General features: G+C 39.1%; 1 protein-coding gene across 3 annotated transcripts in view; it reads left to right on the top strand.

Annotated features, from left to right (window-relative positions):
- Positions 1–10,145: 10,145 nt before the first annotated feature.
- shf (Src homology 2 domain containing F) overlaps positions 10,146–12,981 on the top strand; it is a 155,981-nt gene continuing 153,145 nt past the window's right edge. For all 3 annotated transcript variants that reach the window (XM_079873379.1, XM_079873377.1, XM_079873378.1), the window contains exon 1: positions 10,146–10,754. In XM_079873379.1, the coding sequence (XP_079729505.1) occupies positions 10,332–10,754 (423 nt within the window). In that variant the 5' untranslated portion in view covers positions 10,146–10,331. The remainder of the gene's footprint in view (positions 10,755–12,981) is intronic.

Genomic DNA, 12,981 nt, shown 5'->3' with positions numbered 1-12,981 from the left:
ATCTGGGTGTGTTTCTCCATCCCCAATGTCACTTCTCTGTGTTTTACGGCCCTGACGAGAACGTCTGTCTCCTCGGCTGTGAACCGCTCCTGGCAAATCCGCCGTTATAATAGCAATCCGCCATGGCACAAGCGCGCCTGCTCTTAAAGGGAATGTGAGATGAGCTCTGATTGGTTTATTTCACGTTACGCCCAAACCACACCTATGAATAATGAAGCTACTTCAGACCAACACATTTTAGATTTGCGCCGAGACCCGCCCACAAAGTTACTTGCGTTTCGCGTTTGATACTTGCGTTTCAGATCGTTAAAATAAGGCCCATAGTATGTTTGTTTAATGTATAATATTTGCATAATAAGTAATCTCAGTCTGCTATATATTGAAAGGCAGCTCATCATCAGCTCACGGGCTCCGGCACAGACTCTGATTGAGCTATGAATACTTCATATGGCATATACTGTATGCATGAGAAATGAAATGATCTGTAAGTGCTCCAGTTCTGATGCAGAATCTCAGATCCTGGTGTGAAAGTGCTTTAAAGCTCATCCTGATCCAGCGATCGAGCGCGTAATGTCTCCTGAGAAAATGAGCCGCCACAGAGAAATTTAGTCGGTGGCGTTTGAGTGAAATTGAGCAAGCAACATAAAAACCTCTTATCTACAGATGTCATGTGATAAATAGTTTAGCCTGTGTGTGAGGGTTAATGAGCCTCGTGTTGGTCATCTCTGCGGTGAATCGGCAGCTGGTGTGTGTGTGTGTGTGTGTGTGTGTGTGTGTGTGGCCCGAACTCGTCTCACACACCATCATCCATCATCCTCAGTGTCTAATCATCCTCAGACAACCAGGAGGACATGCGCTCACTCGCCCTGACAAGACACACGGAAATTACTTATTTATCATTCACAGGCCCGTGAACGCAAGCCGTCACACACACACACACACACACACACACACACACACACACACACACACACACACACACACACACACACACACACACACACCTAAATGGAGTTGAAGGGCACTTTTCCTTTTTTGTGTGTCTTTTTAATACTCCGCAATGGAATATAAAATTGCAATGACGAAAAAGTTGTCATGGTGATTTTCTCTGGATAATAGACTCATGATTTGATCTTCAGATGATTCTAGTGACCAGTTCAAAGCTGTGATATGGCTTCCAGATGAGTTTACTGAACCCAGAAATCAAATTTTTTCCACTGTCTGGTGAATTTTTTTGATAAATGTTTGGTACTATATAGTGACTTTTTTAATCTACACTAGGAAGCCATTTTAAAGTCAGAAGTTGTGAGGATTGTGTTTTGTGATCACACAGACTGCTAACAAGCATGAATGCACCTGTCTTCGTTTACACACTAATTCCAGTTTAAATACACACAATTAGAGTCAACATTGTGGCTTCTTTGTCTGGTGCAAATGTAACGACAGACACACTGTAAAATATGTTCTCAGAACGTTTTGCTAATGTTCATATTAAGTTGTGAAAATGTTATTTAACATTTGCATTATACATTTACATTTACATGTATTAATTTTGCAGACGCTTCTATCCAAATAAACTAAAGTCCCAAAAAGTCGGCGTGTTCCTTTAAAATGTAATAATAATAATTCATGACATTTATATATAGCACTTTTCTCGGCACTCAAAGCGCTTTACATAGAGGGGGGAATCTCCTCAACCACCACTAATGTGGTCTTAAAATGTAAGCGAGTGTAAATGTCAGCATTATCATATTTGTCTAAAGAATTGAGTCTGTCAGGTAAAAGAAGATCTTATTGATGCAGTTCAGTCTGTCTGCTATTTTACTCCAGCCGTTACTCCTGATCGGAGGCTTCTGTAAATATTTAGTTTATACATAGAGTTACTCTTCAACTAAGTTTAATGGTGCAACGCAAAAAAATTTAGTAGTGCGTATGTTGTATCTGTGACGAGTCTCTACTCTTCCCCGCTATGGCCGGTTGGTGGGTGTGGCTAGGAGACTCATCAAGGGAACGATGTCCACCTGTTCATCCCTCTATAAAAGTTTAGGCTGGCTAGTGTTGAGAGAGAGGTCTTTCTCCGCGTTACTTTGAGTTGGCTCGGGTTTGTTTTAGGGTTAAACTTGCTTTTGTTATTTGGTTTAGTATTTCGTTTTCTGTGATTGATACCTTTACATTCATGCACCTAACAGACATTACAGATGACCATGTTTTCTTGCTTATATTTTTTCTATTTATGTTAATAAATCTTTATTTTTGCAAACCAATCACTATGTCCTCCATTTCATTTGCCACGGCTTCGAGCCGGTCGTGACATATCCTAGTGCCCATTTACGTCAAAACTAGGCTAAGTTGTAACTTTCGCACAGCTGGTGCATCCGGCCCTGATGATGTGGAATCCACAGGGCTTCAGTGAGCGACAGTCATACTGTCTCGGTTTAATGGCCGTTCTAGAAACCAGATTGGTTGACGTCCAGCTGGTTGTTCTGTGAAAGAAAAGATGATACCTGGTTGGAAACAACTCGTTCAAGAGTTTTCGCTATAAATGGTAGAAAAGAGACAGGTCTATAACTGTCTACAAGTGACGTGTTTAATGTGGGTTTTTTAAGCAGTAGTGAAGACTAAAATGTCATCTTTTAATATAATTTCATTATTTAATATTATGTATCTGTATTATTATTCTTTATTAGTATTCATAATCAGTAGTATTATCTTATGAAGTTTAAAATGCATGAGTTAGACTATAGATTGTATGGACACATGTTTAAGGATCATATTTTAGGCACAGGGAGGGGAGCTGGGAGATGTATATATTTTGCTGAGATGTATGTGTGCAATGCAGCGTTCACTGAGCAGAGATGTTCCAGTGATGATGAGACTTCAGTTGGCATGTTCTTTACAAGGAAAGGATTTTTTTTCAACTGATGCAAATGTACCACAAATGTATACACTGAGAAATAGTTTCTTAATGTGGAAAGTGGATTGTACCATGTGTAAGCATGAGGTATACGTTCCATTTTTAAACATAGGCAACATGTTTTTCTACCGTAGAAGCTGAAAGTCCCTCAGTGGTGTATATAAGCTCAATCTCACTGTACTACGGCAGAGAAACATCGGGAACACATACACCTCACACGAATACAACATCTTCTCAAGTTTCTCTCCTATGCTGACACGTGTGAAGAATAAAGATTTTTCTTGGCAAGATAACTGATGTCCGGAATCAAATAATAACGGGGAAAAAGGCTTAATTCCAAGTCTACAGTGGGGTTACCTGAGCATGCTTGAGAATGGGAATGGGAAAATGCCAGTATGGAGAGAAGAGTTGATGATGTGGTAAAGGTGTGTGAGAGATTGTGGAAGGTGTGATGAGAAGGTATCTAGAGGACAGGTGTCGTTTCTACATTTATAAAGCTGTCCATGGCCTGGCCCCGGAATACATTACTTATTTAATTCATATGAATTCATCCTGATGATCATCCTTAATTGTTTACTTCTGATTACACCACAGCATTGCAGTAAATCAGTGCAATCTGGCTGCGAGCACAATGAAACAATCAAGACCTAAAGACTACAACAGCACTATATATATATAAAGATAGCACTGCTTCTGCAAACACTTTCTATATGATGGAAGTCAAATGTTTAACAAGTTAGTCCACTCCACACTTTCATGGATGGGGAAAAAAGCCAAAATAATAACCTTAATAACTGAGAATCCATACCTAATTAAAAGACAAACAAGGTATTGATATATCACAAAGGTTCTAGAAAGTCGCCCAGGCGGGACATTAAAACACGAGCGAACAGTCAATACGTGATTAATATGATCAGAACAAAAGCCTAAAGGCTCTGTGCCTCAGCAACAGCTCGTTATTTCATGTGTCGTTTCACACAGATCAGGAATGGTTTAGAAATGGTTTTAGGTGAGAACATCAGTGGCGTATGTTTCTAGGATTATCTTAATATACAAGCAAGAGTTGGTTGTTATATATTTATGCATTTGGCAGACGCTTTTATCCAAAGCGACTTATATTGCATTTCAAGGTACACATTTACGTTCTTATCAGTTCTTGCTTTCCCTGGGAAAAACAGATCTAACAGAACAATGAAAAACAATGGCTAGAAATCCCCACACAGTGTCCGTGTCTTTCTTCACTGAGTTGAAATCTCCGGACCGGATAGTCAGAATGACGGCTGACTTGTGAACTTGATAACTTCTTGTTGCGATGAACACAACAGATATTCGGATTAACGCACATCACAACGGCCATTTTAAGTCCACAAGACCGCAAGCGCACATGAAGAGTGTAATGTGGGACAGAGCCAATCTTGATTTCTCACAACGTGTGTGTGTTTCTCTGGCTGAGTCGCAGTGAACTGCAGTGCTAATGGAGTCTCGTGAAGCACAGAAGACCAACTGCTCCAAACCTCATCGTGTACTCTAGAACATGATGTGTTCAATCATTCTGTGATACTTTTGTGTCTTTTTTAAAAAGCTTGATACTCATCTCTATTCACTACCATTATATGGACGAGCGCGAGCGAGACGTTTGTTTAAAGGGGTGGTTGATTATGATTTGACTTCTCTAACTTTAGTTAGTGTGTAATGTTGCTGTTTGACCATAAACAACATCTGCAAAGTTACAACGCTCAAAGTTCAGAGCAAAGGGAGATATTTGCTTTTACAGAAATCACTTTTTAAGGACTACAACAAACGGCTGGTAGAGACTACACCACATTCCTCCCGGGTTAGTGACATCACCAACCCTAGAATTTAAATAAACCCCGCCCCCTGAACATGCAGTTCGTGTTGAGAAGAGGAAGAGTTGTTGTAGTCGAGCACATTTGTGAGTCAGCTCAAACTGTAAAGCTGTCTTTTCACATGCAATAGAAAGTCACTCTGTGTGCGTCTCACAACAGTTCCTATACGAGCGATCTATAGATTATCATGACAGAATATGCTAATTGAAGATAGTTAACTCCACATAAGATACATAAATTCATCAACTAACCATTCAGAGACGTCCTGTTGCGTTCTGCGTATTGACACTTCTTGAGATTCTCCATCTTTGTCTGACTCTGTTTAAACATAAAAGGCAAAAAGTTTCTGTCATTTTAGTGTGTGTCATGAGGTAATCAGAGCTGCTAACACACAAGCTCTTGAAGCTCCGCCCCCTGTGCCGGGAGCAGCAGCTCATTTGCATTTAAAGGAACAGACACAAAAACGGTGCGTTTTTGCTTACCCTCAAAAAGTGACAACATGCTGTATATAAATATCTGTGGGGTATTTTGAGCAAAAACTTCACACACACACTCTGGGGACATCAGAGACTTATTTACATCTTGTGAAAAGGGCATTATACCACCCCTTTAAAATTCTCCTTTTGTGGTCCGAAAAGAAAGAAGTGCGTACAACATTAGAACAACACCAGGGTGAGTAAATTATGACTTCATTTGCATTTTAGGGTGAATTAACAGTTTAAGGGAATGTTTCATTGTGTCATACTTTAAACATCATGGGAACGTTATACTTTAGAATGTTTTCTGAACATTTTAAAATGTTAGACGGACATCCAACTAAGACGTTTCGGGCCGAAAAAACGTTCTGAGAACAATGTATAAATAATTTTGAGAATATTGTTCAAGACTAGATAACTTTGAACGAATGCTTTGCTAACATTACATCTCTCAACAAGAGTCGGACACACACACACACACACACACACACACACACACACACACACGTGTAGGTGAGATTCCTCAAGAAGAGCTGACTGATGACACGACGCTGTCAGGGGTTTAAAACGCCTCGAGAGAAAGTGTGAGCGCAGGACTGGAGAAGAAGAGAAGAAGCTGTGGATATTCATAGAGCACTTTGAGGAGAAGCGTCAGAGAAATGTCAGAGCGAGCGGAAGAGAAAACCTTCAGCAGAAGAAGAGGGAAAGGTGAAAAGGTGAAGCCATAACAGAGTTAGAAGCACTGCCTGACTAGAGCAAATATAGAGCCAAAATCCTCATTCCCCTTCAGAAAATATCATTCAGATCGCCCGTTTGATATTTATGTATTTATGTTTTCCGTCTGACATTTGGGAAAATCACTTCAAATGGTAAATATGTGAATTGTTTCCCAGAAGATTGCAGCACACTCCTGAAGAATAAGTGCTTTATGCAACCATCATCATCATCACTGCATCATCATCATCATCACTGCATCTCCTGTGTGTAAACGTTAAGGAAACATTCCATTTTATCATTCTTCAAACATGGGAACGTTACTTTTGAATGTTAAAACTAGTAACATTTAAAAACGTCCAACTTCTAATGTTTTAGAAAAATGTTCCATGAACGATGTAAAAAGATGAATAAGAATAACATAAAAGTTTCTGGATTCATTCTTTATTTTATTCCAAAGGTGTGTGTGTGTGTGTGTGTGTGTGTGTGTGTGTGTGTGTGTGTGTGTGTGTGTGTGTGTGTGTGTTTGTGAGTGAGTGTGTGTGTGTGTGTATGTGTGTGTGTGTGTGTGTGTGTGTGTGTGTGTGTGTGTGTGTGTGTGTGTGTGTGTGTGTTTGTGAGAGAGTGTGTGAGTGTGTGTATGTGTGTATGTGTGTGTGTGTGTGTGTGTGTGTGTGTGTGTGTTTGTGAGTGAGTGTGTGAGTGTGTGTGTATGTGTGTGTGTGTGTGTGTGTGTGTGTGTGTGTGTGTGTGTGTGTGTGTGTGTGTGTGTTTGTGAGTGAGTGAGTGAGTGAGTGAGTGTGTGTGTTTGTGAAATGAATTATTAATTTCCTTCAAAGTCTCAGGTGTGTTTTGTTTGAGTAAATAAGCTCTATATCTCTCTGTCAGATTAGCCTATGAAATATAAAGTAGACACACACACACACACACACACACACGCACACACACGTATAGGCCTGTATATCAATATATATAAAGGTCATCTATGACTCCTGATGTCATTTCTTCTGTGGTGAAGAGCTTCCAAACTCTGATTTCATTTTCACATCGGCATGTTTTGATGGACAGCTGATGGTGTCGTGTTACAGGGAGTTTATACAGGTGAGCTGTGATATTAAAAACAACCAAACCTTTACTGTACTACAACTTATGACAAAAGACACCTTTTAATATTAGAATATTTACTAACTTTCAATAAGTAGCATGCTGATCATAATTTCTTTTCTATTGATTTATTTTTTTTGTTCTATATTCAAAATACATTATTACAACACAAATCAACCCTCAAACATCTTTTTATGTAAGAAACGGGGTAATTATGAATCGTCAAAGTCATGCAGGCTCAGTTGAAGCGACAAAACAGACAATCAGATTTTCACTAATAAACTTTTTTAATTTTATTCTTGCTGTAATTTTTTTTTTTTTGGCAATGTCGCCTCCATTGCATTCACTGATTCCACCGTGTTTCTCACTGACGAGCCTCTAACTCGGAAACTCGGAGCACAAATCTGGAGTTTTCCCACTCGTAAATACAACCAATCAACAAATGTGGGCGGGGCTTGATTGTGTCTGTGGGGAATTGATTGGCTGGTTGTGGTTTGCTATTGGCTGATCTCATGTGAGTGACAGGTTGCCCCGCCCTCGTCATCAGAGAAGAGAAGAGATGCTGCTGTTATTCTGATTCAAGATTATTAACACAATAATGATGTGCACCGATAAATCATTTACAATAAACACTGCAATATTCCATAAAAAAACAAGAATTGTCATTTGATTTCATGGTGACTTTAACGGCTTCAAAGTGAAACAGACATAATTAAGTACAACAATATTAGTGAAAGCTTTTGTGTTCGTGAAGGCTTCATATTATTATTGCTGTATGTTAAACTCTTCAGAATCTCAGTGTGTGTTCCACTGAAGAAAGTCATTAGTGTGAATAAATGATGTTTAATATTTTGATGAACGAACACTTTAAAGTGTGGAGACGTCTTCAGTTTTCAGATCTTGGGTTTAAAGCAGCGATTGATCATGCTCATGGTTGTCATCTTGACTAATTGAGCTTTATGAGCGTGTGCTACAAGCTTCTTATGATTTATGTTGTGTATAAAGGTTGATGTGTGTGTTTACTAGCTTTGCTTCAAAGCATCTTTCCTCTATATGTTATGACGGCCATTAAAGCGCATTACCTGCAGGGTCAAGAGGTCACCGGGGTCGTGTGTGTCGTTTCCGTCCACCGGCTCATGCGCTTCAAATCGTTCAGGTTTGTGATCCTCAAATCACCCCTGAAATCCCATAATGGTCATAATATTGTTCTTTAGAGCCCCAAGCCTCTTCTGCTCTCCAAGACTGCATATATGATCAAAAATACAGTAAAAACAGTGAAATATTATTATAATGTAAAACATCTGTTTTCTATGTGAATATACAGTAAAGTGTAATTTATTCCTGTGATCAAAGCTGAATGTTCAGCATCATTACTCCAGTCTTCAGTGTCACATGATCCTTCAGAAACCATCATACATTTTATTTTTCAGGATTTTTTGATAAATAGAATTTTTTTGTAACATTATAAATGTCTTTACTGTCACGTTTGATCAATTTGATGTATCCTTGCTGAATAAAAATTCATTTCTTTCAAAGAGAAATTCTTACTATTTAAAAAATGTTAAAATGAGCTCTTGATCTGTCTACTAACTGATGTATTGTCTGAATGATCATGTTTTTGACTCTCGTTCAAGTAAACCGTCTCCCATCATTCTCTGTCAGCTTGAGAATGGGAGATTACTGGTCTAATGCACATCTTTTCCTCTGAACTGGTGCTAAAAAAGCTTTTTGTCAAGTTAAAAATGAAAAGACATTTCCAGTCATGTCCATTGTGTTCTGGCCAAAAGTCCACGAGCTGAAATCTGATTTGCATACATTCAAAGCAGGAAAATGGTGTTCACTTTTATTTATAACTTGTGATTGTTTTAAGGCTCATAAAGAGTTTTAAACACAGTTTAATTATGCTTTTTAATTTTTTAGCAAAGTCTTTATCACACACAAGTGTCAGGCCGCATGATTAGTTATTTGACTCTCTGATATCTTTATGAATGGAAGCCAGTGAATGAACGGATGTATTTAATTGTCTGCATTTGATGCTTGGGACAGTGTCAATAAATGATTATGCAAATTTCATGCAATTGTTTTTCCTTAAAGTATTTCATCTGAACGACTACATTTGGGTCTGTAGTCTTCGATTTCGGGATGATTTGCTGTGACAGGGAATCAGAGAAAGCAAATTAAATGTGGATCTCTCTCAGGAGCCGTCGAGGGCTAAACTGCTCGCTGCACACGACGCTTCTGTCCTGAAGGACACGGGTATTAAAAAGAAATATTACTTCATAAAAAGCCACAGCACAGCGTCCCTGGCTCTTGTAACTAATGTGTTTTTCAGTGAAAAGCCTGTTAGTTTCTGAAGAACCAAGGCAGACGCTCTGTTTACTGCAAATCAACAGGATTTCTCAATGCTTCTCGAGGCTTTTCAAACTTCTGAAGCAGGAACTTTGAATGCATTATGTCACATTATTGACAGACTAATTCGGGTTGGGTTTAGTCAAGCCAAAATTATCTTTCCCATGTGCACATTTTAATGACTGATGAGAAACTCTTACAGGTGTTCGCTTTAACACTCTTTAAAAAAGGCTTTTATCATGTAAGGCCACATTAAAGGTTTTAAAGCGTATTCTTCACTTCCATTTTAAGTGCCTCTGTAACCCAGATTTTAGTTTTAAAAAGAAAGAAAATAAGGGAAAGGTGGAAGTATAATAACCTATAATGGAAGAAAAACAAATCTAAGGTGTTGCAGTAAGGTGTTGAAGTTCTCTGTGTTAGTGTAAAAATGCAAAAAGTTTTATTGGCTCCAGTGCTGACACTGTATAAGCACAGTCTGTACACAAAACAATGCATTCAAAAAATAATTTTTACGAATGTACATCAAGTAGCCTAATAATATGATAAATGTACAATGATAGCGTGCAATGCGCCACGAATCGCCGTGCTCATCACACTTGTTGTCAATGCGCAGTTTAGCACATGACAAGATATTTAGAAAAAAAAATCCTTTCTTGTGCCTTTCAATAGCAGAGTACGCCGATAGGTGGCAGTGAGTATTCTCAGGTAGAATATCCCAGTACATCTCAGCAGCAGTCGCTCAGCTGTCACACACACACACACACACACACGCTCGCGCGCGCGCAGGACTCAGTCTCGCGCAGAGAGAGTTTCAGCAGCGAACAGAAAGTGAACAGGGGGGCATTTCACACACACACTTACACACACAGCACTCGGACAGAGCCTGGATTAAACCTCTCCCGGAGCTTTGAGCGATGCGCTGGCAGAATGGCCCGATGGTTCAAGGAACACCTGGGATTCAAAACCACCAAAGCCCCGCCGCCCGCGCCTCCGAAGCCGGACTACCGACACTTCCACACGGGCATCTCCAGCGCTGCTCCCGCGCTCCTGCTCCAGGGCTCCGGACTCATGCCCGCGCAACCCGACATACTCACCGCATACAAACTCCAGAAGGAGCTGGACTTCGAGGACCCGTACAGCCCGGCCGGGAACATGAACATGCCCTTCTCCTCCACGGGACTGAGCTCCACGGGCTCGCCGGACGTGAAGTTCGTGTCTCCGAAGCACCGGCTCATCAAGGTGGAGGCGGCCGAGCGGAGCGGCTCGAGCCCGGGCAGCAGTAGCGCGGTGACCGCGGTCAAATCCCCCGGTTCTCCACCCGCGGAGACCGAGAACAGTAAACCGGAGAAGGTAAGAGACCGAAGCGCGCTCACCTCCTCCTCCACAGGTACGAGCAGAGCAGGTGAGCCGCTCTTCAGCATATCCTGACCGAGCATCACCTCTCATGGACAATGGGATGTTTAAATGGGATCTTTTTATAAATGTAACTTGATTTTAGTTTCTTGTTTAAAAAAAAAAAAAATTAAATTAGTCACTAAAAAAATAAATTATCACAAAATAATGTTTTGTTTAGTAAAAACTTTGTTATATTAATAACTTATTTATTTTATCCTTCTTTAAAAGTAAATAATATTCAAAAACATTTAAATTTAGTGTAGCAAAAAATATTTGTATTATATTAAAATCATAATTTTAATATTATTAAAATTTTATTTATTTAACCTTTCTTTAATCAAGAACCAAGAAACAAAAATAAAATACTTTAATATATATATATATATATATATATATATATATATATATATATATATATATATATATATGAAGAGTTCAGATGCAAAAGCCATCTGAAATTTTCTTCTAAAATGAGCATTTTTTTTTCAAGCTTGTATGTTTAAGTTCAGTAATTTCACTTTAATGACAATTAATTGGTCATTTTCATTGCCATTAAAGTGAAATAACTGAACATAAACATACAAGCTTGATATAAATGATCATTCTAGAAGAAAATTTCAGATGGCACTTAGAGGCTTTTAGAGGCTTTTGCATCTGAACTCTTCATATCTATATCTATATCTATATCTATATCTATATCTATATCTATATCTATATATATATATATATATACAATTTCATCATACAAAATCTAGCCTATGAATAGCAATTACATGAACATTTCAAGTGTTTAGTTTAAAAAAAAAGACCAGAGTTATGAATTTAGACCACAGGGTTTAAGATCTGCAGATTTATTTATTTGGGTATGTCGTGTTCAGAATGAAGAGGTTAAACCTGTTGTCAGTGATGAAGCTGAAGGTTATTCCGTGACCACAGCAAGCACACATTTACTGCGAGTGTGAGATATCTGACGTCACACACACACACACACACACACACACACACACACACACACACACACACACACACACACACACACACACACACACACACACACACACACACACACACACACACACACACACACACGTTCTGGCGGAGCTTGTGAGTGTGAAGGCTGAGGTCTGCGTCAGAACCGGTCCGACCAGTGCTTTATGAGTTCCACAACGGTTACGAGCTTCACACAGCTCTGGGTCTGAGTTCAGATAACATCAGGAACATCTCTGAGTCCACATCGGCAAAACTCGCCGTTTGGTGTTTCTTGATGTTTTAGATCATGTTCATTAGCGTGTGGGATTGGAGAGTCCTTCATAGCGCTCGGTGCACACTATATATTATATTATATTCCATATACTTTGGGGTGGAAATGAAAACATGATCTCCAGAAGACAGAGGGCTTGACGTCACACATGAGAATCAAACCATTCAGGATCTACATTTGAACTTCCATTTAGTTCTTTGCATTAACGTTTTCATAAAGTTGAATGAATTTAACACCCATTTCAAAATGTATGCAATGTTTTATGCAAAATATTGAGGAAGCTTGCACACTTTTAAATGCATTAAAAAAGTGAATGTTGATTGCTGGGATAGTTATTCCTCCGTCAGCTCAACGGGAAGTGACCCGTGACCCGATGACATGTTTTGTCAACTCAAACATTTATAGTGATTCCTTCTGTTGGTGAGTGAGTCAAAATCTGAAGTCATGTTCATACAGTCAAACCCAGATTCACTCAGACTCCTTCTACATGTCTCACATTATCTCAGTTTATTCGCTATAGTTTAGAGAACGGTAATGAAATATGAGCAGAACTCAGTTGATATTGGACTGGTTTTGTCCGTCCTTCTGTTAGACTGTCTCACACATGAATTATGTTGAATATCTGTCAGCTGTTAAATTTAACTACACAATTAGATAATACCAGTTTAGCTCAACCAATCACCAAGCAATGCTTCATTGTGTTCAGTCTGTGTGTAAAAAGAGCATTAGCAATTAAAGAAAACACACTTCAGCAGAACATGATCAGCTCAAAGTGTCCCAATCATTTCTGGGCCCAGATTGTTATAAATGTCACTGGTAGTCTCTGTGTGAAGAGTTTCTGGGCTCAGATTGTTATAAATGTCACTGGTAGTCTCTGTATGAAGAGTTTCTGGGCTCAGATTGTTATAAATGTCACTGGTA

This window comes from Squalius cephalus (assembly GCF_949319135.1).
Source record: "Squalius cephalus genome assembly, chromosome: 6".
Taxonomy (NCBI): Eukaryota; Metazoa; Chordata; class Actinopteri; order Cypriniformes; family Leuciscidae; genus Squalius; species Squalius cephalus.
The sequence above is the reverse complement of the archived record's forward strand: the minus strand, read 5'-3'. Positions and strand labels throughout refer to the sequence as shown.